Source organism: Sturnus vulgaris, chromosome 2 (assembly GCF_052056855.1).
Source record: "Sturnus vulgaris isolate bStuVul1 chromosome 2, bStuVul1.hap1, whole genome shotgun sequence".
Classification (NCBI taxonomy): domain Eukaryota; kingdom Metazoa; phylum Chordata; class Aves; order Passeriformes; family Sturnidae; genus Sturnus; species Sturnus vulgaris.
In genome coordinates this window covers 111836825-111862870 of record NC_142244.1, presented here as the reverse complement: position 1 = coordinate 111862870, position 26046 = coordinate 111836825, and the positions used below count along the sequence as shown (strand labels likewise).

At 41.1% G+C, this 26046-nt stretch overlaps 1 protein-coding gene across 3 annotated transcripts in view; it reads right to left on the bottom strand.

Moving 5' to 3' along the window:
• Positions 1 to 25529, bottom strand: part of USP9X (ubiquitin specific peptidase 9 X-linked) — a 96617-nt gene extending 71088 nt beyond the window's left edge. For all 3 annotated transcript variants that reach the window (XM_014876762.2, XM_014876764.2, XM_088160386.1), the window contains exons 1-2: positions 25392 to 25529; positions 1668 to 1921 (exon numbers count right to left, since the gene is read on the bottom strand). In XM_014876762.2, coding sequence (XP_014732248.1) covers positions 1668 to 1763 — 96 coding nt within the window. In that variant the 5' untranslated portion in view covers positions 1764 to 1921; positions 25392 to 25529. The remainder of the gene's footprint in view (positions 1 to 1667; positions 1922 to 25391) is intronic.
• Positions 25530 to 26046: the final 517 nt, after the last annotated feature.

Here is a 26046-nt window from a genome sequence, read left to right as displayed (position 1 = left end):
CTCTGGGGAGAAGGACCTGGGGCTCCTGAGGGACAATGATCTGTCCCTGAGCCAGCACCGTGTCCCTGTGGCCAGGAAGGACAATGGGATCCTGGGGTGCATTAGGAAGAGCACCAGCAGCAGGTCAGGGAGGTGATCCTGCCCCTCTGCTCAGCCCTGTGAGGATCACCTGGAGTGCTGTGTCCAGTCTGGGGCTCATAAGTACAGGAGAGATGTGGAGCTCCTGGAACGGGTCCAGCAGAGAGCGGCACAGATGATGAACTGAAGCATCTCACTGAGGAAAGGTTGAGGGGACTGGGCCTGTTTAACCTGGAGATAGCTTAGAGGGGATGTCATCAATATCTGCAGAAAGGTGTCAGAGGATGGACCAGACTCTGTCTGGTGATGCCCAGCAATAGCACAAGAAGCAATGGGCAAAAATTGAAACACAGAAATTCCACCTGAACACGAAGAACTTAACAGCGAGGCTGACTAAGCACTGGAATGAATTCCTGAGAGGTGATGGAGTCTCCTTCACTGGAGATATATTGTCTGGTCACAATCCCCAGTAAAGTGGTCTAGGGAACCCTGCTTGAGCAGGGAGCCTGGATTAGATGACCACCAGTTGTCCCTTCAAACCTTACCCATCCTCTGATTCTCACTGTCCCCAGCACCCAGCAGTTGACAGGGCAAGAGGCTGGGAGGGGACACAGTCGGGAGAGCTGACCTGAAATGACCCAAAAGATACTCTATGCCACAGAACGTCACACTTGGCAATAAAACAAAGGAGTTTTTTTCCCCAAGGCAGCTGTTGCTTGGGGACTGGTTGGGCTGGTAGTGAGTGATGGCACTTGCATCACTTGTTTCCCCCTACCCTTTCATTTATTAAACTGTATTTATCTCAGCCCAAACAGTTACTCTCACTTTTTCCTTCCAATTCTCTTCCCCATCTCACTGAGGCAGAGGGAGTCAGTAGCAGTGGAGACTTCCTTGGCAGCTCAGGGACAGCCCACCACAAAGTACAGTTCAATCTCAGGAAGGAGCAATCACTAAACATCATGGTATTAAAACAATATCATTTTTATACTGAATTAAATAACAAAGTGTGGTTCTTCTCTTAAATGGTTTTGGCTTTACATGATACTGTTTAAAAGCATCTTCTCTGATATTTTTTCCCCAACAAAAAAGAATCATTACACTGTGATGTAATAATGAAAGCTTTTGCTTTTCTTCTGAAAGCAAGGAACATGAGAAGCTGTTCAGGAAGTCAAGTACAATGAACAGGGACTCGGATACAGCTGCTCTGGAAGGGCTGATACCTGAGTAAGCTGCTTTATACAGAAAGTGCTTTTGCAGAACAGAGGAGAAACCAAACTCACAGATGTAGGATGGTTTTACCAATCAGTGGCAAGAAGGCTTCTTATCCAAAACAGGTATGCTTGGAAAGAATTGTGCCACTGTCTGAAAACGGAGAAATTTTTTGCAATGCCATGCTCTCTAACCATACTTACTTAGCCAATACCATTGTCTTAATCCCTAAAAATACTGCTGTACTTCCAGACATGCACACAAAAATGTCTAACTTAACGAGAAATCTCCAGAAATATACAAACTCAAATAATTCAGGAACACTACTTCTAAATAACAAATTCCTTTATTTTTAGATGAATTGATTATTAATACCATACCTGATTCTGCTGGAGGGGAGGCTGGGACTGTCCATCAGGAGCCTGGCCCTGGCTATCATTCCCTCCTACCGGAGAGCCACGAGTCGTGGCTGTCATACTCGACACAGGGCAGATCTTTGCAATTTTGTCTGCTTATGTAGTTGATGTGAGAGAAGAAATTATAGTCCACTTAGTAAAGTTGAAGTACCAGCATATGCTTGCCTTAAAAAGCTCCAACTCAAGAACATGCCATCTTGCAGAGACCATTGCATAACCTGGAGGGGGGGGGAAAAAAAAGACAATATCCTGTATTAACACATGCATGGAAACACAATCCACACCTGGAAAAGGACAATACAGAAACAAATACGCTTCTATAGAGAATCTTCTATTTTAGACTTTGTCAGTTATATTCAATAAAAAGAAATACTAAGTCACATTTGAAATATTTAACATATTTTAATGATCTAAGTAAACATTACACTTATAATTACCTTTATATCATTGAGAAACTGACACACATTCCAAATACTCTGTATTCAGAGTAAATGTGTGCAGCTGTTTACTCTGACTCTTTTGTGCCTGAATTCCTATAGCAGATTCTCCATCTGAATTCACGGTGCTGCTCAAGGTCTATGTAGAAATGACCTGATTAAGATCTTAAAAAGCCAAATTTGTAATCTTTTCCAATACTCTCCACCTGACACTGTCTAACTGCAGATGTCAGAGGGAGTTAAGAGACTGATTCTACCTCAGCTGAGACTAACAGAGACCCTGCAGCCAAACTCCTCTTAGCACATCAGTATTCACTCAGGGAATTTGACTTGTATTCCCTTTATCCAACATGTGTTGTTGAAAGCCTGGGTCCACTGGCCCTTCAGCCCCACTCACAAGTCCATCACATCCCCAGCAAGCAGTTCAGCAGATTATACAATGAAAACTGTGACACCAGATTTGTTGACTTGTAATGGTATACCAACAGTTCCATATTCACTGTGCTTCAACATCACTGTGTTATATATAGCCAAAAAGAGTTGCATTAAGTTATAACAGCAATTCCACTCTGTACCACCAGGCATTGTATAACCACAGAAGCTGAAATATAATTTCCCAGAGCAACTCAGACTTCTAAGCACCACATAAAACAAAAACAGTTCTCAGAAAGTTAAAAAGCTAAGTAAGGTGATAGAAAGAGTTGTATGAGCTTCCAGCAAGATGCATTTGGCAGTGCTGAGCTCCTGATCCAATCACCAAAACATCAAGTTAACAACTGGAGTGAAATTTCTGTTTTAACACTATGCATATTCCTAAGTGTTTTATTATGATGTCTCATCTCAAGTTTCAATGCTGTTATCTTTCTCCAAGACACTTTAAAATCTTTTCTTACATTGTGGGAATTTGCAAGACATTACATATACTATAAAAATTTACTGAATACACTCTAACTCCTCTGCCCAGTCTCCAATATTAACAGCACCAACAAACTTAGAGATCTCTAATAATGTCCCTAGAATAATGTTCACTTTTGAATAAAGTTGTATTTTTTCAAAACACTGAACTGTAATCCATCTCTAGCTTTCATTTCATATTCATAAGACTTAGTAAGCCTACTCAGTCCAGAACAAATGCATTATCAACCCAAAACTTTCTTCGGGAAAAAACTGATTTTTGAAATGCAATTTTTAAAATGAATGTATGTGGTATTTAATCCATGTTTTTTTAAAAATGCCCTCCTGAGTATTTAATTGTTTTCTACTGATGTTTATAAAGATCACTAAGTGAAAAGTACCAGCAAGATTAAGTTTCCTGCCACATATATATATACATACACACACACACTGCAGTCTACTGCAGTTCAATGCAGTCAGTTCCCCTGCACAACCTGATGGAGGTTTCGAGGTACTCACATAAACCAGTGAAATCAAACTGCTGCCAACTCACACTGCACTCTTCTGCAGCCCTAAGCCAACCACCACCACAATAAACCTTCTCTAATCACCACCATTCTTCCTTAACAGGGCTGGGTCACACAACGGGCCACATCAAAAACTTGTGCTGGCACGAGGAGCGAGGTAGCAAAGAAGCAGGGAAAGGGTAAAATAGCTCATTTCAGCAGCAATCCTGGTCCAGGCTGGCTGAAATTGCAGGCAGAAGTGTCCACCGGCAGCTGCGGTTCCACAACAGCTGACGCCAGGGACAAGCTGCTTGATTCCATCTCTTCCCTGCTCTAATGCTTTGGGCTGAATTATCATGAAGTGAGCTGGTTCAGAGTACTAAAGACAACAACAACAAAACCCCACCAAATGTACAAAGACTGATTGTTTTTCAGTTTCTTTAATTATCTGACGTGGTGCACTGCAAGGCCAGGGAGTACTCACTCTAATGCCAGCCAGAGAACCAGGACAAACTGCAGCTCTTCTGTCAGACTGACTGACATTCATGTGAATTTACCCTCAGATTGTGCCTCTGTGCTTAGCTGAAGGATGTGGGCAAAGCATTATAAATTCCATTCTGCTCAAGGCAAGCAACACAATTCAACCAGGAGATACAAGAAAGCTACTACCAAAATAGCCAATTTACTCAAAACCTTGCAAATTCATAGAATGAAACAAAATCTACAAAAAGTATTATGAATTTTGTAGATGCTAGTAAATACAAAACATTTACATGAAGGAATAATCTATATTTTTTCTTTCGCTTATTTAGGGATTGTTTGCTTAAGAGTCTAATCATAATTCTCCATGTATATTACTTAAATTACATTCCCAGGAAAGTGTATTTCAGGGCTTCCACAGAATTCCACTTGTCTTAGTCATGTGCATTAGACAAGGCCAACTTCTCCCTCCAAATTTGTGTGATGTCCTCAAGACACAAAATAGTAACTTCAAGTTATGTTGCACCTAACTAAAAGCACTCCATCTCCAATAAATCATCTGACTGCTTCTTGTACTATCTGCATGTTCTCAATTGCAGGGACATCCTTGTTCAGGTATTTTCTTTTCAATTACAGAATATACAAACATACTTTCATAAATGCAATCATCATCCAATTCATGCAATTTAAACAGTATTAGAAGGCAGTGATTTACCAGTCCTGTTTTCAGACATTTCATTTACCATTTATGCTTTAGAGAAAACATCAAACTGCATGCCCATGGAGAGCACACCACTACTTTAATCTCTCTAGAACTAATTAACCATGAAACTTTGAATTCACATCTCTTCTTTAATTCAGACTATTCAATTTCAATTTTTAGAGTTACAACACACCAAGGCACAGTTTGGCTCAGCTGAAGAATAGCCTTTATACCTATTTATAATTAAACAAATGTAAACTGATGCAGTGACATATTGGTTTTAAGTGTACAGACAGCCCAAACTGCCTGTATCCAGCTGAATGCTAATGGATACTCAATGTTAGTTTTTATATACATCCCATTTTTACTATTTCTGATTTTGGATTCAGCACAGCATCCCAGAATGAACAAAATACGCCGAGTTGGAAGGGCCTCACAATGATCATCAAGTCCAACTCCTGGCCCAGCACAGAATCATCTCCAGGAGTCACACCATGTGCCCAAGATTATTGACCAAATGTTTCTTGAGCTCTGTCAGGCTGGTGCTGTGACCAATGTCCTGGGGAGCCTGTGCCAGTGCCCAACCACCCTCTGGGGGAAGAACCTTTTCCTAATATTCAACCTAAACCTCCCCTGACACAACTTCAGGCCATTCCCTTGGGTCCTGTCACTGTCAGCACAGAGCAGAGATCAGTGCCTGCCCCTCCTGCTCCTCTCATGAGGAAGTTGTGACTGCAGTGAGATCTCCCCTCAGTCTCCTCCAGGCTGAGCAGGCACAGTGCCCTCAGCCCCTCCTCACACAGCTTCCCCACAAGGAACTTCACCATCCTCGTGGCCCTTCCTTACATCGTTGGGCACCAGCCTAGGGTGAGGTTGCCCCAGCCCAGAGCAGAGCAAGACAATCTCCTCCCTTGCCCAGCCTGATGTCTCTCAGGACAGGGATGTCCCTCCTGACTGCCAGGACACTGCAGACACACATTCAACTCTCCATTAACCAGGACTCCCAGGCCCCTTTGTGCAGCACTGCCTTCCAGTACCTCAGTCCCCAGTCCATACGTCCAGAGTTACCCCATACCAGGTACAAGCCACATTAAAAGAAATTACCAACTTTACCCAAAGCTTTGAATGGATGTTTTAACACAGGGTCAAGATGGAGACAGAACCCTGTTAAGTGATAAACTCACTCCTCCACTGCTAATCAAGCAGTGTATGAGGCTATGAAGATTGAGTCAAATTAATCCCACTGACACTTGCTTTTGATGCCAGCTGAGAAAATTCCTATTTGACGTATTTTTCCCATCTCCTTATGCCACCCTGATCCACCACTAATTCAGTTTTTGCTCCAGCTGACTCTTTGGAATTTCAGTAGCCCCAGAAAAAGACAACTGTAGGTTTTTGACTCCAAATGGTCCCCATTCAGAAGGCACCACCCAGTGTGAGCAGCATTCCAAGAGAGCCCCTGCTGCCCACACAGAGGACACCAGGCACGGCACTGTCCTCCAGGAGTGGCCTCTGCTTCCAGGCTCAACCATCCAATACAGCTGCACACCTGAACCTCACCTCAGCTTCCACAGTCTGCAATCTCATGCCTATGTGGCAGAATAGGTTAATTTTGTTTTGGAGAGAAATCAAGCATCTTTTCAAAAGCCAGGGGAAAAAAATCAGGTGTGGGTTCCCGGATAAGTGGTAGGGAAGAAACAAATATATACACAATACTCTGTTACAGGATAACATGCCACAGCAAACACAAATGATGGCATCTGAGCATGCAATGATAAAGGAACAAACACAATTTTCTAATACAGTTGACTTCTAGAATGGCCTTCATTTGAGTTTCTCCATGTCTCCTCTTCAAAAGTAACTGAAATACTCCAATATATATAGCCCTTTTCCCTGAATTAGCTACTTAAAATACAGAGTCTCAGAAAAAAGCAAATACAAGGTGCCAGATGACAGAGGCAGACCTCAAAATACATTTTATTATTCATGAGCATTACCTAAGCTCCATCTAGGGGGACAGACCTATTTTTCCTTTAACTGAAATATTCTGGTTATACACAAATGAGGACATATGTCACAAAATCTACTTTGCCATGTGGTAACAACGAATACCAGAGTAAGTCTGTTTAACATGTAACAGCAGAGCTTTCTAACAATCATACAGCAATTTATTTACAGAATGATGTTTCTATGAAGCAGGAGCTCACAGATGTGCTTCATCACAAGTGCTGTACTGCAAAAAGGCTCAACAGCAGCAACACAAATTTGGGGTTGAAAGGTATCACTGGATTCTAGGAACTGCCTTCTTAAAACCTTAATAAGTACTGACTCATCACAAGGATTATGATGTGATTCTAGTTTAAAAATTCTAGACTTCCACCCTATTCCTTTATTTCAACCAGAATGACTTCTCAACTAGAAACACCTCCCCCAAATCTGTAACACTGACCTAATTCAGTAGTTACAATATATACACACCCCCACACACTTTCCATTTTCTTTCCTCCCTGTGCCTTGTATCTTTCAGAAAGGAGGAAATTATTTACATAATCAGAATAGAGAACTGGAGGTCGCAGCATTTCGCTCATTAACACTGACATGCACTGAAAGTGAAATGCGTTCAATGATTAATGCAAAACCTGTTGTTAAGCTGCCATTCAGTAGAGCAAGAAGTATCTAACTTTCAACATTTAAAAAATACCTGATAAGCAGCAATCACAAAATGCTATCTCAAATAGCATATATTACAAAAAAAACCCTTTTAAATTCCTTCTCCTCCTAAAGAACTGAGTGTATACGAGACTTAGTCAACTGCATCAGGTTCCAACGTTACTTCAAAGCAATAAATGTCTTAATGCTACAGTACAAGACAGAATTTGAGTAACTGTAACGGTTACAAACTAAAGTAATTCTCACTGAAAAATAGGTTACTTCAAGTAACCTTTTTTGGTGATCATTCCACATCATACACCTGAAATTAAGTCAATTTGCAGCATAAGTTTCTGGAAGATTCATGTAAACATATAATTCCATTTGCCCTCAAATTCACATAACAAAAATACTTCAGTTCTTTCAGGACTCTTTTCTTTTTAATTTTAAAACTTGGTGTTGGGACTAAGCTCAGTTAAGATACATCTGCTTAACAGTATCCAACTCCACCTTGCACAAGGTGCTCCTACATGCAGCACTCACATGAGTTTAAGCAAGCAGTAAGAGCATAGAAAGTGAACTTCCAAACTTAGAGCCCAAGAAATTCTAATCAAAACAAACTGTATTCAAGCCAAGGCTGACAACAGGAATTTGGCTCTGCATATCAAGGCAACAAAGCCAGCATACTCAAAACATATTAACTTGTTTCACAGCATGACAGAATGGTTTGGGTTGGAAGGGACTACAGTGATCATCCAGTTCGAACCCACTGCCATGGACAGGACACCTTCCACTAGACCAGGCTGTTTCTTTGATCCAACCTGGCCTTGAACACTTCCAAGGATGGGGCATCCACAACTTCTCTGGCCAACCTGTGCCCAGAAGTTCACTTCAGTGCTTCACTACTGGCAATAATTTCTTCCTAACATGTACTCTAAACCTACTCTCAGTTTAAAGCCATTCTCCCTGTCCTATCACTACATGCCTTTGCCGTAAGTCCCTCTCCTGCTTTCCTGCAAACTCCTCTCAATACTAGGAGGGTTCTATGGTCTTCCCAGAGCCTTCTCCAGGCTGAACTACCCCAAGCCTGCCAGTGTGTTTTCAGAAGAGAGGTGCTTCCACGTGGAATAACTTCCCAAAAGACTTAAATAAAAAAGAAAACCCTTTATGTCAAAGGACTGTCTTACTTCAAAGCAGTAATTGCTGAAAGCCAGGCCCTGAAAGGGAACTGGAGAGCAGCAGTGTCTTTTTCCAAAAGACCTTCCCTTGCCAGGGCACAGTCAGACAGTGCACCCCAGTTACTTACAGCACATGATGCTTTTTCACAAATAATGCAATGAAAGGACAGCCCTTCAGATCACACACTTAGTTCTGGCTCCCAGATGTTAAAGCAATTTCAGCTCCTGTTCGGAAGAAGTGTTTTGCTCATGTGACAGAAAACAGACAAATCCAAATATACAGCACCCAGTCAATGCCTTACACAAAACCCCACCAAACGTTAAGACATTTAACTGAGTTCCCCTCAGACAGCTGTGGCCCTGCTGTCATGCTTTTCCATAGGTGCACATCCCAGGCTGCTGTCACAGACAAAGTGCTGAGCAGGACTAGGCCTCTCATCCTGCACAACCATTCCTTCAACTCTCAGGAGCTTTTTCACTGGGAGTTACACTGGTTCAACTGGTATCAAAATACATCCTCAAAGATATTCAGTGTAACTCATGACAGAAGGAAGAGGAACATAAATGTACGGCCCCTAAAATTCTATTATTTAAATTACTGGTCTAAACATTTCCCAGCAATGAAGAAACTACATTCAAGGCACTGGAAAACAGCTAAATAACATGGGGTTTTATGGTGAGAGATTAAAATTTTAGTTGTGATAGTAAAAAAACCCAGACTTTTCAAGAACAGAATCCAGTAAATATAAAAAGCACTGGTAAATGCACACACTAGAACCTCAGAAAAGCACACTTACTGACTTCTAGCTAGTAAATGTAAAAATCTATTTTAAAGTGCTTAAATGTTTTGAACCATGACTTTCACTTACTATAAAGCCCTTTTCTTGAATTCCCAATGAACATGCAAAGAAGTGGGTAAGATTTCCTTTTACCTTGTATTAATAGAACGAGCTACAACAGGAAACACCTTCAAAACTAAAACAACAAAAAGTATCAACGAACTTCAGTATACAATTCGTTTCACTCAGACCCAACTCATAGTGTTGTATTTTTCCAATTATACTACAGTTTATTTATGTATAAAGCTGTCTTGCAACCCAAAAAATGTGTTCTTGGCAATAGAACCAATTAGGATTGAGTTGATAGTTCAGGTCCGACTGCAAACCCAGTCCTTTTCTGGCAGCCATAGAGCAGTTCAGGCACAGCAAAAGAATACGTTCGCAGTTGGTAATCTATCACCTATGGAGCAATTGCTACTGCATCATTATACCCATCACTACTTCAAGAAAATAATATTTCCGAAGTTTGCACTGAAGACTGATTCAATGCTCTTGGTCCCTTACTCCTGGCTGTTAAAATCATAGTTTGATCCTAGATTCATCCCATTCAAAAGCAGATGTGACAGCTACACCATCCCATACACTGAGCACAGAACAGTCCCAGTGTTCTGGGAATGCACTTGGCATCCTCCTTTTTCACTTGGTACAAAGAACACTTTCACCAAATATGTTACTCTTTATCACTTGTGCTTTAGGAGTTATGTTTAAAGATGGTTTCTCTCTATGTACGTTACTTTCAACTGAAAGTGTATCTATATATAGATAGTAGTGGTATCAGATGCTTTTCTTAGTTCTGTGTGCTAATTCAAGCAGTCAAATGTTTTCTTGCATCACAAGCCAAAAGACCTGCAAAACACACATTTTAGATGTACTGGATCTCTTCTTGAAGTCCACAGTTTGAAAGCTCCTAGCTTGAAACAATGCCTTACTGTATTTATAATTTGGGGCTTCAGAACCAAGGAGGAGATACCATATCATGTGTAGGAAATGCTGTACCTCTTCTCAAAAGCTGGAAGAAAAGGTAGGTTCTCCTGCTCTCCCTGATTTTGTGTGCCTGACTGGCAGTTCTGATTTTTTTGAAGGGAATGTGCCAGTTAAAAATACAGTTTGTGTAGTTCTTGTCTGCTGATTTCTCAGTTCTTTTTTTTTTCTTTGATAAGCTCAAAAGTCAAAGAGAATAGAAACAGCAGTCTTAAAAGGACATCTTTATTCCGTAACTGCAAGGCAGTAGATAAATAGTTGCAAACCCCAGAACAGCCAGGCTACCTTGGCAATGAATGGTCTCTCACGTTCCGTAATGGGCTCAGATATTTGATTCATCCCACAGCACTCTCATCTCACTAGGGCAGCAAATTGGTGTGGAGGGAGAAGGTTTTGGCTACTCACTTTTTTTATAGATGTAGAAGGCTGTAATTCAGAAGTTTCTTATCAGTTCTGTGACCAGAATTGTATGTTTCTATGAAAAAGACAGTGCTAAGATTTATTCTTGCTACAAACATACAATTGTGGTGCTCGTAGGCTGCTGCTTTTGTAAAATAACTGTGCTTTTTGTCACGTTTACCAATATATATCAAGTTTTCTGTATGTGCTTTTTTCTAGGTAAATGACCTGACGGTTGTGTTAGTGTACATTTTATTGTGCCAAGCTTGCCAGATAACTCATATTACTCTGTGATCTCTTCTCAGTCTTGTCATCCCATTCCTTTGTGTGCCATGTGCAAGATTTATTAGCAATTTTACAGTTTTATCTATGTAATTGGTGATATATTAACAGTATGAAATTGTGAATTGCTAGGTAAAGGGTTTGGCTAGGAATGTGTTCCTGCTTGTTAAAATCATGTTAATAATTCTGGTTTCGCTCAGTAAAAGTTCATGTTTTTAAACCCTATTTTTTTTCTATAAATTTAATCAGACAAGCATGTTACAATGCAGTGCAGAAATTCAGGTAGTCTCTAACATCTTTTGATTCTCCTCCTCTGCTCTGGTGAAAACTCACTTGGGAGTGCTGTGAACAGTTCTGGTGTCCCCAGTATAAGGACATGGAACTGTTGGAGCAAGTCCAGAGGAGGTCACAAAATTGTTAAGAGCAGAGGAGCATCTCCCTAACAAAGGCTTAGGAAGTTGGGGCTGGTCAGCCTGGAGAAGATTGAATGGAGACCTCACAGCAACTTTCCAGTACCTGAAGGGGTCTACAGGGAAGAACAACTGGAGAACAACTCTTCATCAGGAATGGTAGTGACAGGAAAAGGAGTAAGGGGCACAAACTGAAAGAGGGGAAATTTAGGTTAAATATTAGGAAGAAATTTTTTAGTTTGAGGATGGTGAGACACTGGAACATGCTGCCCAGGGAGGTTGCAGATGCCCAACCCTGGCAGTATTTAAGGCTCCTTTCTTCGTTCATCATCAAATGCTTGGACCTTTAACTTGGTAAAAACACTAGGGTTTGTATCAAATATTGTGAGAGTAATGGTGAAGCCACTGATAGTACACATCCCGAACTTCAAAAGCTCTGCAATTTAACCAGTAAGGTTTTATTGTTATTTTAGGTTGCTGTACATTCTAGCATGTCTCTCTAAGTCAGGTCCTTCTATTAACTAGAGAAGAACACGGGTCTTGTAAATTCCAAAAGACATCCACAGAATACCTCACTTCTTTTTTATGAGTGGGGCTCAAACCCTTCATAATTGTTAAGAACTTTGGTACCCTAGCTCTAGCAGAGGATAAACAGAAGACAAACCTCTGAAACTTCCTTGGATGTTGTTTTCTTCCTTTGCTGCAGGGCTCACAAAGAAAGCTCCAGTTTAATTTTTTAACACAATTTCATAGGTAGCACTGATGAAGCTAAAATGATGAGATATCTACATCCTCCTCCAATTACAGGAATATTTAAGAATAGAATTATTTTGTTCATCTGAATGGGACCTCCAACAACCATGTAGTTTAACTGCCTCAGGATTACAGGTAATACTAACTGCAAATAAAAACCTAAAAAAGTTAATTAGAAAAGTTTAAATCAAAACACTCCCTCTGAGGTACTAGAGCCATTTAATACTGTTCACAACTCCAATTCTTGCTACAGAACAGACTAAAAAAAGGAAATAACCCTTCAACACTCCATCCTTGGAAGACTGTGCCAAACCATACTGATGTCCAAATCCCCACTCATGTTCAGTGCCATCCCTAGCCTTGGTTTATTCTAGACATAAATAAACAATTGTGGATTCTGTAATTTCTGATGAACTTAATGCATTTTACCAGGCCACTGGTAAGTGCTGAATGGCTTTTGTTACCTTCATTCTTTCTCAAGTATCTGAAGGGAAGGATAATGACATCTTGCAGATTTGTCCCACTTGCAGCTTTAAAATACGCCCTTATTTATACTATATATACTGCACTTAAGGCTTTGCAAAACTCAGGACTATAAATATTTGAAAAGCTGGCTAAAGTCATTCAGCCAGTAAATTAGGGATATTACTATGATGTTATTTTTACATGTTACTTGTGCACTATTTCTTAAACCCTGCTTATGCACAGCACCTGATGTGTCACCGTGGTGTGTAGCACCCAATGCCAATACTGCAGTTGGACTGTAAAGATTCTGGTAGAAAAGTGAAGTTTAAAACTGGCCTGCAAAAATCAGGCTCAGCCCCTCTGGCTCCCTTCATGTTCCCTATGGAAAACTTAAAGGCATCTCTAAACTGTGTTAAAGACTGCACTAAAGAAAATTAATTAAGTAGTAGTAGTCTTTACATGTAATATTCTCTGATATTATCAACACATTATGAAAATTTTCACACAAAGTATGAAATCAACACAACTTACTGCTTGGTTAATTGTAAATAATTAAAGCATGATACAGCACCTAACATAACATTAAGTATTAATAATACCTAACATAGGTATTAAGCTGGAAGCAGATTACATTCTTGAATCACGACAAAAAAATTTTGTGAAATCCCTAGATATTTAAAATGCTTTCAACTCAAATATCTAAGCATTCCTGTTACTGTACTAGCTTTAATTTCACTTTTTTTTAAACTCTGCTTTTCATGTAATGTTTAATCAGCACAAACTAAGCACAAGAACCCAAACTCTACCATGATTATTGTCAAGTGCAATTCAAATATCTCTAATACAGAAGAAAGTGATACCAGAATGAAAATTCCTGCTTCAATAAGCTTCTTCACAACTGTTTTACAAACCTAGCCAAACTTCGAACTAGTTTCAACGTACCAACTGCCTACTCAGCCTGGTGATTTTTGTACTGTTCCATGCCAGATAACTGCAAGTAAACATTTTGACATTTTCCACTGCCTTACAACCATTTCAGTCAGAAGATACTTAGCCTGAAAAATCCAGCTTGCACAAACTCCCTAGAGGTGTTAAAAATGATAGCTTCATGTCTTTTAATATTGTCTGCCTTAAATGTGCTCCATTCCACCAAATTCATACAAGCCCATCTTCCTAGGCAGACCGAATGCTCCAGAAATCCCTGAAAACTATCTACCTGCTCCAGAGAACTTGTGTAACAAGTCCCCTTAAAAATCCCGGCCCCTCTATAGGGAATTAAGAAGTGACAACAGCAGTTTTGTCTTCTGTCTTCATGTTCCTTCTGCCAACACAATGAAGGCTGTAGTCTGATATAGATGCAGAAAGATAAATAGCAGAGGAGGTTGGAAAGGAACAAGAAGCCCCTAGAAAGTACATTAAGAAGAAAGCAGGGTTGGAAATAGGAGAATCATTTCCACTATGTTCACTCCCCCCCACAGAACCAAGAAGTGACATCACTATCTCAGAAACACAATGTTCTGTATCCATGAAGTGTATTAAAAAGCATAAAAACCTTCTTTACTGAGAAATGCAGGAGAAAACAATCAACTACTATCACATCCTAAGGACTGAGGATGGGTTTAAGAATCCTGTTGCAGCTATCTGAAAACCAGAAAGTCATTCAAAAAAACCACAACTGACCACACACAAAATAAAAAAACTCCACAACACATACTGCTGTTCTCCCTGTACTGAAATAATCTCATGAAATGCCAATCCTATAAACTCCCTTGCTAAAGAGCCTTCCCTTCAGTCACAAAACAGCCTACAAAGATCCCACTTCGGAGCTGAGCCTACTAACAGGCCAGGACAGACAAGAGGAACACTGGACCTGTTCTTCTCAGGGACAGTGCTTAAATCAGCACCAAGTGAGAGTGACAGACTCTAATAAGGTGGTTTTGCCACCACAGTGTGTGTGTGTGGATCTATTCTGCTTCCACTGTTGGAATCCCAGTGTGAAACAGCAATCTCATCCCCCAGTACAAGTATTATATCCTGACAAATTTTAGAAAATAAGTCTCATTTTATTTCTGCATGTGGACAAGCCTTAGCTCAGTGTAAAGCCTCTCTGTTTGAAATCAGGGAAGTCTCTGCTGTGACAAGACGCAATGGAGGGCGATTCTGCTGGCTTCCATCCTAACCACTTTTTCACCACTATGGAATTAGCCCTTGCATCACCACATCACCAGTCAGATCAAGAAGCCAATCTGGCTGAAAGGTAACTGGAGGATAGGAATAAAATCATTTTCGTTTTCAGCTGCATAATATGCCATATGAACACTAACAATGGCAGGAGAAACAGGAAGAACACATAACCATGAATAGAACCAACTCTTTCAGCATCACTGCAAATCTCTCATGAAATTACACCTCTGAAGATGAGGGAAAGGGAAGGAAACAGAACACAGATCATTACAATTAGTACATATTTAACTAATATACAACCAAGGTTCATGTACGTGATAGCACAAATGAGACTTTACAACACAGAAAAGTCATAAAGACTAAAACTCTTCCCAAGCATAATGGATATCACAGGAAAGTGCACAGAGAAAGCTGTTTAGTAGATTATAAATGCCAGGAATGTCAGTCCACCAACAGCACAAGTTCAGTCATGAAAGAAATATTAAACAGCCATAGCAAATAATGCCAAGTGCAAGAAGCCCGAGAAGGTGAAGGCAACAAACTGTCCTGGAAATTATGATAAAGCCAGTGGAATACTCAGCAGATCACAATGAGTCAGGAAAATTATCTGGCAGTAATACTTTGAATAATCTCACTACAAGCAGACAACTTAAGGACAAAGCTACAGCAAGTAACATAGAAACTGTAAAACCCAGAAGGTGGTAAAAATTTTACTTCTGATGACAAAAAAAAAAAAAGCCAGAGTTATGAAACTGTAAGCAAAATTCTACTACTCAAACATTATCTGGAATCTCAGATAAAAATAATAATTAAAAAAAACAAACTAGAGATAACAGAATATGAGTAGCTGAGTACAACAGCTACATCCACTGTGACATTCAACATCTTAAGACTTTTTCACAAGTTTTCATTTAACAAAATTTCATGTCGGCAGGAGAGACAGACACAACATGCTCTCTGTATTTGTCAAAGGCTCAATTTGTCATTTTTCTCCTACCTAATTGGAATTTTCAGAGTAATCTGGTTTCCACTGTAATTTCACTTCCATCAAACTAAGTCTCCTGGGTAAACAGTAATCAACTGAGGCACCAGGAAGAAAAATTGTCCGTACCTTATTTGACACAGAAGTTTAATGATGTTTTATAAGAAAAAAACCAGAACTTCAGAAATCAAAGGGAAATCTCTGGCTTATAAGACAGCTATATAGAACTCCCCAAAGAACAAGTGTCTCGTTCAAAAACATTGCTGGAGAACACACCGGCCTTTTTCAGATTAACCTTTTTGTCCTCCTCTCATTCTTCTGGGTATTGAGAGAAAGAGAAAAGTGAGAAACAGTGAGGAGGTACAACAGCAACCTAAGCCAATAAAACTCATAGCACCTAAATATCTAACAAAAATCCATTTAAAAAGTTATGACAGGAGATAGGTTTTACAGCCTCCGTCTCAGTTCTTCACCAATAACACAGACAACACAAGCTTTCTGATTAATGTTTGGGTACAGGATGAGAATGGTAAGAACCTAAAGAGTCTATCAGGCTTATTAACAGAGGAATAATTCTACTCAGTATTTAGACTGATGTCACACATTCATTTACAGAAAGAATCCCATAGATAAAATACTTAATGACAATCCAATTCCATCTGACTGAATGAGTCAAGGATCCAATGGGAGGAAGAGTTCCTAATTAAGGAGGGGGAGGAGGGTGGAGAAAACACCAGTTTAATGACAAGCTTCACTCTATTTCCCCATTTTCCATGTTTATGTAAACTTAGAGAAACCTGAAGTTCAAGACCAAGTGCAAGGTCCTACATATGGGTCAGAGCAATCCCAAACAAGTACAGGCCAGGTGAAGGATGGAATGAGAGCAGCTTTGAGAAGAAGGACTTGGGGGTGCTTGGGGACAAGAAGCACAACATGACCCTGGCTCAGCCCAGAAAGCCCAAAGTGTCCTGGGCTGCATTCAACATTGTGTGGGCAGCAGAGTGAAGGAGGGGATTCTGTTCCCCTACTCTGCTCTGGTGACATCCCACCCACAGTGCTGTGTCCAGCCCTGGGGTCCCCTGCACAAGAAAGACATGGACTGCTGGAGCAGGTCCAGAGCAGATCAGGAAAAGGACCAGAGGGCCATAAAGACAGGCTGAGTGAGCTGAGGTTGTTCAACCCAGAGAAGGGAAGGCTCTGGGGAGATCTTAGAACACATAAAGGGAACTTAGAAAAAAGCTGGAGAGGGACTTTTGAGAAGGACAAGGGGGAATGGCTCTAAGCTGGAAGAGGGTAGGTTTAGATGAGGGGCTAGGAAGAAAATCTTTACTGTGAAGGTGGTGAAGCACTCAAACACATTGCCCCAAGTTGTGGATGTCACACTGTTGGAAGTGTTCAAGGCCAGGTTGAATCACAGGATCTATTACCATCCCCCTAAATGGCTCTTAAATGTTTATAAAATGCTGATATAGATCATGATTCGTATTTTTTTCCCAAAGCTCTTTGCATCATTTGTTTTTCACCACATACAAGTTTAAAGTAACTTCACTGAGCCATCTAATAATTCGATTAAAAATCTAATAATGGATGCATTTTGAAAAATAAGCTTTTAGTTCTGTTGAGAAGTCCGCTCTGAAATACAAACCCCATGTCCTGATGAAATAATATGAAGAAAACAAACTTTTCCATTTATCAAGAATCTCTGCAAGAACAAGGCACCTCAAACATTAATCTCATATTTACAAATGCAGCAAGGCAAAGAAAAAACTCAACTGATTATATGCACCTTGCAACAAGCTGTTATCTGTAATGCAGATGCTCTTATTCACAGCTAGGAAGTGTCTCCAAAGTGTCTCCTAGCATCACCAATCCTGGGGAAACAGAACATCAGCTATTCAGCAGAGACAATACAACTTTCCTTCAAAGCAGATTACTAACACCTGACCAAACACACAAGTAGGAGTAAACTACAAAATTTATAACAAAATTTTCTTGTTAGAAGAAAATCATCACAAAAATAACGAAAATATCTTAAGTGAAAACAAACACTTCAGCAGCCTATGTAAGAAGCAAAGTTTTTTTATACCTACAGAAATGTATCCCCAAAATAACTTCTTCATAATTCCTATCAAAGGAAAAATCAGTGCAACTGAACTGTTTAAATGTCAACATGGTTGTTCAGGCTTCTCCTCTCCTCCATTTCTGGAACAAAGTTCTAATACAATAATTTAAATTGATGAAACACACTAGAGAAACTGATTATCTCAAATATATGGATTATCTCAAATATAGTGGACAACTGCAATTTAGAACTTAAACGACAAACAATCATAAACTCACATCTAAAACAAATTTTGCTATTAGACTAACTCAAAGTAGAACTAAAGCATCAGTCTTCACTTTAAGCATGAACTACTACTTATTTATTGTATTTTTACACCCACAAAGAACTGCAGTGACTCATCCAACACTGCCAAATCCTGAAACTGTATTTCAGGTGTAGCACAGTGTAAGCACATACTTGAAAGCACAAAGTAGGAGAGATTTTGATCCTCTGCTCTCAACTGTTGAGTTACTCACTGCTGGCCTACATAATGTCCATAACCTGCATACCACCTCAGCCCTCAGGGCGGCACTTGTACCTGGGGGAATGGGACACAAACAGTGCATTGAGTATCAATACAATTTCAACTTCAGAAAAAGATGATCTTCTGAAGTACAATCTAAGGATCAAACAACACAGTGCAGTGGAACCTCCAAATTAAACTCTTATATTGGCTCTTACCTGCCAATAATGAAACTAAACTAACCACTATCCTCCTCCAGCTGCCTCCAGGCAACATATCCCGGGTTCTACTGGTCCTAAATATTCATACCATTATCAGGAAAGTGATAGAAAATAAAAGGAACATTCATGACAGGATGAATTACCAAACTCTCCTTCATCTAGTAAAAAATCTCAGAATGGTGCAGATAAGCGGAAAATTCCAGTCATACACCTGCTAACCAGAGGCTGGGACTGATTGGGGTTTTTTCATTACATGTTAGCTTACACCAAGGTTTCACCACCTGAACTCACTGATCATCTCACTGAACATCACTCAACTGATGGTTGCTGCATCCATCCAAAAAAACAACAAAAAACCCCCAACCTTATTTTTCCCATCCTATACACGGAAGGAAAGCAAAAAAAAAGGTTTCCCAAATGGCACAAAGGGAATTCATGTTTTCAGCTACATCTTCACTAGACATGTAACAAACTGTTAACCACAGCAACCTGGCTGAACTGCTACAAGAACACAAACTGTAAGTATTTTCAAGTTGTGTTCCTGCCTAATTACCAAAACTATCACAAAGACATCCCAACACAGCAAGAGAGCTGCAAAGCACTTTAGAAATCTGACATTACCACTTTACCTAGGGGAAAAGAGTCAGTACATCCTCCTAGAAAAAGTCCCATGAGTGTGTCTATATACACACACACCACTGTAAGCATTCAAAGAAAAGCACCAGGGATTTTAAGATCCCACTGTGGTTAATAAAACACTGTCTGAAAGACAGGTCAAGACATATGGAGAGCTGTGCAAAACTGGAACCTGAAACTGTAGAACCAGCCACTTGAGTTACATCTTCAAGCTCCAGAGGACTTATGTCACAATTTAAGATTGAAAGAAAGGGAAATCCTCACAGCTAAAGGATTCAAGGAAACACATTAAAAGAAAACATCAAAAATTATCAATTAAGTAATATTCTATTTCTGAATCAGAAATCTACAAAGTCTAAAACAGAGTTTAAACTATAGTTTAAGGTTTTAATTTATCAAAACCTTACTACCTATTCACCTATAAAGTATGTTAAATAGATACATCTTTCTTATTTAAGTGTAAAATTCATGGACTTATCCTGTTGAATTTTACCAAAAAACACACTGAAGTACTTTATTGCTAAAACAACAGAAAAACAAACCATAAACAACTCAAGGCTCATTTACCAAGATACCAGTATGTTTTGACAACAGTGTTCATTCTTATCTTACATTAAAAAACAGACTTTTATTCTCCTCACTGTCAAATTTATTTCTGGACGAGAAAACTGAAGTTCCACTCGCAGCCAGCATAGGCCTGTCCCCACTATCCCACACCACAGTGTCAGTGAGAACACTCTCCTCCAGCCAAAAAAGCCTCTCTGGTAACAGAGAGATCCGAACTGACACACATCACTACTGATTTTTCTCAATGAACACATTTCTAAACACTCTTTTTTTCCTTTTTTCATCATTTCATGTTGTTACAGCTCAGACCACCCCAACATAAAACCAAACCTTTTCCTCTTCCCACACCTAGTCCTGCTGAAGCTCGAGAAAAGATTAAGCAGCAATTAAATGACTTAAGGACTGAACTCTATGGAATTTGGAGCGTGCATTTTTCTGTTATTCCAAGTTGCCATTCGATTGTTACAAAAAATTGCTACTTGTCTTAAAGGCCCTTCTAGGAACAATTTTCTATTACTTGAGTTTTGGGTATTTTACATGAAAGCTTAATGAAAAGACAGCCTTGAAATTCCCTCTGCATACTTTTCATTACTTTAAAGCAGTCATTTGAACACTTCTGTTAAAAAAAAAGGAGGTCTTTTGCAATTTATAACAGAGAGGATATGAGGAAACTCATGCAACAAGGATGTCTTGCCTTCAACAGTCTTGAATCCCAGCTTAAAAATGGAATTTGTAAAAAAAAGCACATCTCTAAGGAATGATGCAATGTGGAATTCCCCTCTTCTGAGTAAATCCACAGCTAAATGCTAACTACCAAACAGTAGGATTTGCTGAAATGTCCATGCAAAGATCTAAATGCAACAAAATCACAGTTTTCTGTGGGCAGTTACATGTATAAGGAAAACTAAGTCACTAAACAGGGTTACATAGTGGTTTTGTAAGTAGATCCAGGATGGTACAAATAAAAGCTTCCCACAGTAACATTCCTGATAGTTACCCATTACTTCCATAGCATCTTCAATTTGACTTCATGAAAAAAGTTGATAATACCAGCACTCAAAATACACGTAGATCTTAAATCTACATTCCATGGATCTCTTTCAGAGCTGTACTGACAAAGTTAACCAAAAGCAAATAATCATTCTCATAGTCAACAGTAATTCATCCTTGAAGAAAATAATGTATCAACAATGTTCTTTTAAAAAGCAAGCTTGGGAACATAGCTATATCCCAGTGGTTTTCATTTCCAACATTATAATTTTTATTTGAAAACATCAACAACTTGCAACCAAAACGCCTTAATAAGCACACTGAATTCAACTCTCAAATAAAATGAGTAACTAATGGCTTCTTATAAAACAAAGCAAATATTAGAAAACTCGTAACAGAAAATGCAGAAGAAACTGGTTGTGCTGGTAAGCTCCATCAAGAAAAAAAACCAAAACAAACAAGCCTAAAACCAAAAGAGAAGTAAAAAGATTTAATATTAAGTCACAACTGGCAACTTTAAGACTTTATTTACTTTCCTCCTGTCCTCTACAGTGAAGACAGTTATTAACAGCCCTCCTGTAACGTTACCAACATCTCATTTTAAATTACTTTACCAACCCAGATCTACAGAACGTGCTCAATGCACCAATGGGCTCAGAGCACTGTAATGTATCAGAAAAGCAGCAGTTGACATTCTGAGAGTGCAAGGTAATGACAGAACAGTTTTCTGCCCTGTCTACCTACTGAAAACTCTAAACAAAATATCTAAATCTCCAAGTGCAGAGGAAACCTCTGTTAACCATAATCTCAAGTAATGTTCTAGCCTTAAGCATAAGAGAACCAGGCAATACAACGTAACTGCTCTAAAAAGGGAACTCATAATGAATTATAGTTTCATAATAAGAGTGTGAGAACTTTCAGATGTTCCTACATTAGTAAAAGAACAACAACAAAAAAGATTTAATACACGGAAAAATGTCACTGTGTTTTTCTAACACAGAATCTGAAGCAGCTCAAAGTTCCCAGACAGAAAAAATTCAAGTCTCAATTCATGCAACTATGTGCTAATAGAAGACCTTCTTTGCCTCCTTCACCTCTGCTATGGAATATCAGAACAACACTCAGTTCTGTTAAAAGTAAAAGTAATGCTGTGTATTTACAGATCACAGATAATATGTGTGATATGAGACAAATCTATGAGAACAGCACAGTGCTGCCAGCTTTGCAAAAGACAAGGAACGTACAGTGAAGTACAGCTTTAAACTTAGAATTCTGATTTTCAACAGGGGTGATATGGATAATAAAACTGGGTGCAGTTACACGGAGGCTGAAGAGAAGACACATCCACGTAAGAAAAACTTAAAGAGCTGCACAAGAGAAACCACGTTGACCTGTTCAGATTACTATTAATGCTCACACCCAGCAAACAGCTGCCTACAGCACACAAAAAGCTTCACATTGACAACTTTTCAAAGGAACACAAAATCCAACAAAGTTTCTTACATCTTCACACTGGTCTCTGCAAGTGCTGGATAAGCAAGGCTCTTGTGATTACAAGAGCAAGAATTCACGTAAGTACTATAGTTTCAAGGGTTTTGCAGGGTTTGGATTGTCTTTTAAAAAAATAAAATCCTGCTTTAAGTTAAAAACAGTAAGGGACACCTTTGATTCATTTACTTCACAGATGAGGCTATCTTGATCTGGATGTTTTCCAAAATATATCTATTTTTGATCTCTGAGAATAGATAAAACAGTATTTCTTTAAAAAAAAAGTGAGTAAATACATACACACACATATATTTATATACACATATATCTTTACACTCAGAGTACTGCCTAACACAAAAGTATTTTCCATGCAAATATCTGAAATAAGTTATGAACTTGTCTAAACCAGAGCAGGAAGCAGAGCAGAAGCAGAAATATTTTCCATGGAATTTAATATATTTTTCAATACACACCTGGCAGAAACAAAACTTCAAAGCCATTTAAAAATAAATTGTTCAAACTAATAAATAAATAAATAAATAAATAAATTCCTATCCATTCTTACCCAAGGCTGTATTCATACTAGAAGTTCCTAAACTAATTTTAATTTCAAATATAAGATGTCTTGGAACAGAGGTATTACAGGTACCTTTATTTTCTCAGAAGTCAATTTAATTTTGCAAAACAGACACTAATCACTGTTTTAGTTTATTTTGAGTCTCTCATTTACGAATCTCAGCATATTAATAAAATGCATAAACCTAAAAGCGTGCCTTTAGAACACACAGGGTAGCTGCACTAGTCTGTTTCTGAGTACAAAGGCACCACAATGTGGGGAATAAAATGTTTATGTAAGGGTGACAGTGTTCCACAGAGACTGAAAACAGTTTTGGTACCACTATCTTTATTGATTAACACCTCCAGATGTTGTCTTCCTGTCAATTCCATGGGCAGAGAGATTGCCACAAAGGCAAATTCTGCAAGACATGAAGTCGCAGCCAGGAAAGATTAAGACAGCAGCTTCCCAAAAGAAACACCCTGAAGACAAACTACACAAAAGAAAAGTACAAGACCCACTGGAGAGGGAAAAGTTACTATGATACAATCTTACATTTATTTCTGGTTAATTCCCTCCCCATAAAGATGCTGATAATTTGAGTTTCTTCCACTGCAGCTTTATGATTATGTTTTTGGGGTTTGTACACAGCTATCATTAAGCATCACTGGTGTCTGGGGTGTTGCAACAGAATAATCAATACATGTATTCTACATGCCTCCCTGAAATTCTTGGTATCAGCTGCTGCAGTTTGCTGGTTCAAAGAATAAACATTACTTCAACTCCAAGAATCAAAAGCATTAATTTAGCAAACAAAACAAAAAAGCCTAAGCAAACAAACTCCCTGATGCATTACTTGGATTTTGCTGAAATAAATATGCAACTTGATCAGCAAAATTGTTGGTGGGGAGGCCTGACAATTTCTGAAGTAAAAGACGAAAAAAAAAAATTCCTAAGTACGATATGAATAATAAAGTTAGCTGCCTTAAGCTTTCAGTTACCCCTAAATCTTTCTTACCAGGGACACTGTTTCTATTCCATAATCAATAAAGGTCAATCCCCCAAACACCCATCAATAGCCTCTTCCTAAATGTAACAGTTTTATCACCATTTGTCAGGCATCTGAGAAGCTGCTGAAAAACACAGGTTACGTGGTCTATCATAGCAAGTGTTGCCACAAGTATACACAAGAATGGGTAATAGTATCTCGATTCAACAACTTTTTATAAAAATACAGGCCCCAGTTCTGCAAGTAGGTCAGCAAAAGCAGGCCTTGTGCTGGCTTCGAGCCTGTGACTTCAGAGGGTCTTTGGGCTGATACAAACGTCCAGCGATATGAACACAGCTGCAGAACTGCGAATATAAACTGAGTTGTACAGATAACACGAAAACAGCTGAGACAGACACAATATGTCTGCAGCGAGCCTGGGAGTCCTGTGAACATTTAATTAGAACAATTCTTTTCTGAAAGGTTCTTTTTTTTTTCCTGTACAGTTGCAAGCTATTGCAAATCTTCAAAATACCTAACTGGACTTCTGAAAGAGCAAGCTGAAAATTAAATATGGCATCCTAAAAACTACCTCAACATTTTTGGATGCCTCTACAAGAAAAAAAATCACTCAAGAACAAATAAGTAATTTTGAAAAGCAAATCCCACTGTATACAAACAAAGCTGCACAAAGTGGGACGGCACATGTTAACACAGTGGTAACTAACACGCAAAAACCCCAACAACCCATCCAACTGGTGAAACCCCGTTTTCTCGGGGACAATAACAGAGAGTACCTGCGGCCAAACTACACGCAACTACCCCTGCCGCACACGTCGGGCAAGGGAAGAGGGCTGTCCTGCCTAAAATAAATCGCTACAGACAAGCCCTAAGACACAACTCCGAGGAGAAGCGGCGCGGCGAAGTGCAGGAATTAGATGAAAAAGCCACGAACGTTTTTCGTACATGGCAGCCGGGGCGCTGGAAGCCGAGGCCAGAGGAGTGGCCTACGTGTTAACAGTGTTTACAGCGGGCGTGAACGAGCTGCTGCTGGTGGATTTCATTGAGACCGTCGGGAAAGCGCCTCGGCAGGGCCTGATTTCCAGGCGTCGCCCGGGCCTACGCGGCCCCAATCACTCCACCTCAGTAATGGCGTTCGGGGCGAAGGGAAGCGAGAACCAGGGGAGGCGATGCCGGTGCAGCGCTGCGGGGACGCACCGGGCCTTCCTCACCGGGTGGGCCCGGCCAGAGGGGCCCCGGCGGGGCGGTCAGAGCCCCCCGAGGGCGCCGGGCGCTCCCCCCCGCCGGCAGCCGGGGATGAGGAGCCGTCAGCCATTTTCCCTCGCCCTCCAAAACACGGCGGTGCGGGGCCGACACGCCGGGGCTCAGAGGGAGGCGCTGCCGCCGCCTCACGCCCCGCGGGTCCCGGGGAGCTCCGTCCTCCCCCCCCAGCCGCGCCCCGGCCCGCGGAGCCCCATCCCCGGGGAGCACAAACAGCTGCCCGGCCCCGCCCGGGCACCGCTCCGCACTCACCCCCGCACCGCTTCCCCTCGTCCCGCGGCGGCTGCTGCGGCGGCCCGGAGCCCTCCTGGGCGCTGCCTCATGCCCGGCGGCCGGCGGGGCAATGTCTCATGCCAGGCCGCGGCTCTGAGGGGGCGGCTCCGCTTCCCCCGGTTCCCACTCGGTTGCGCTGCGGCGGAAAGCGGGAGGGCAAATCCGGCGCCGCTGCCCGCGCTCCGGGTGCCGGCCCTGAGCGCTTCTCTCTCTCTGGGGCGTTTTTCCTGCGTCACCAGCTGCTGCCCGGCGGCGGCGGCGGCGGCCCTGCCTGGGCTCGGGCTGGGGCTGGGCCGGGGCCTGCGCGCTCCGCTCCGCCCCGTCCGGGCACCGGGCGCACGCGGGGGGGTGGGCGGACGCGCGCCCGGGGCTCGGCCGGGCGGGGGTGGCGGGGCCGGGCCGGGCGGCGGGAGCTCCGCGCTCAGGGCTTGGCGGAGCGGGGCAGGCAGCGCGGAGGGAGGCGGCGGCGGCGGCGGCTCCTCGCGCTCCCGGCGGCGGCGGCGCAGCCGCGTCTGGCGGGGCCCCGTGGGCAAGATGGCGGCGCCGGCAGCGCCTTCCGCACCCGGCCCAGCGCGGCGGCGGTTCGGCCACCCGAGCGCGGCGCCGACGCGCTGCCCGTGTGCCCGCCCGGGGC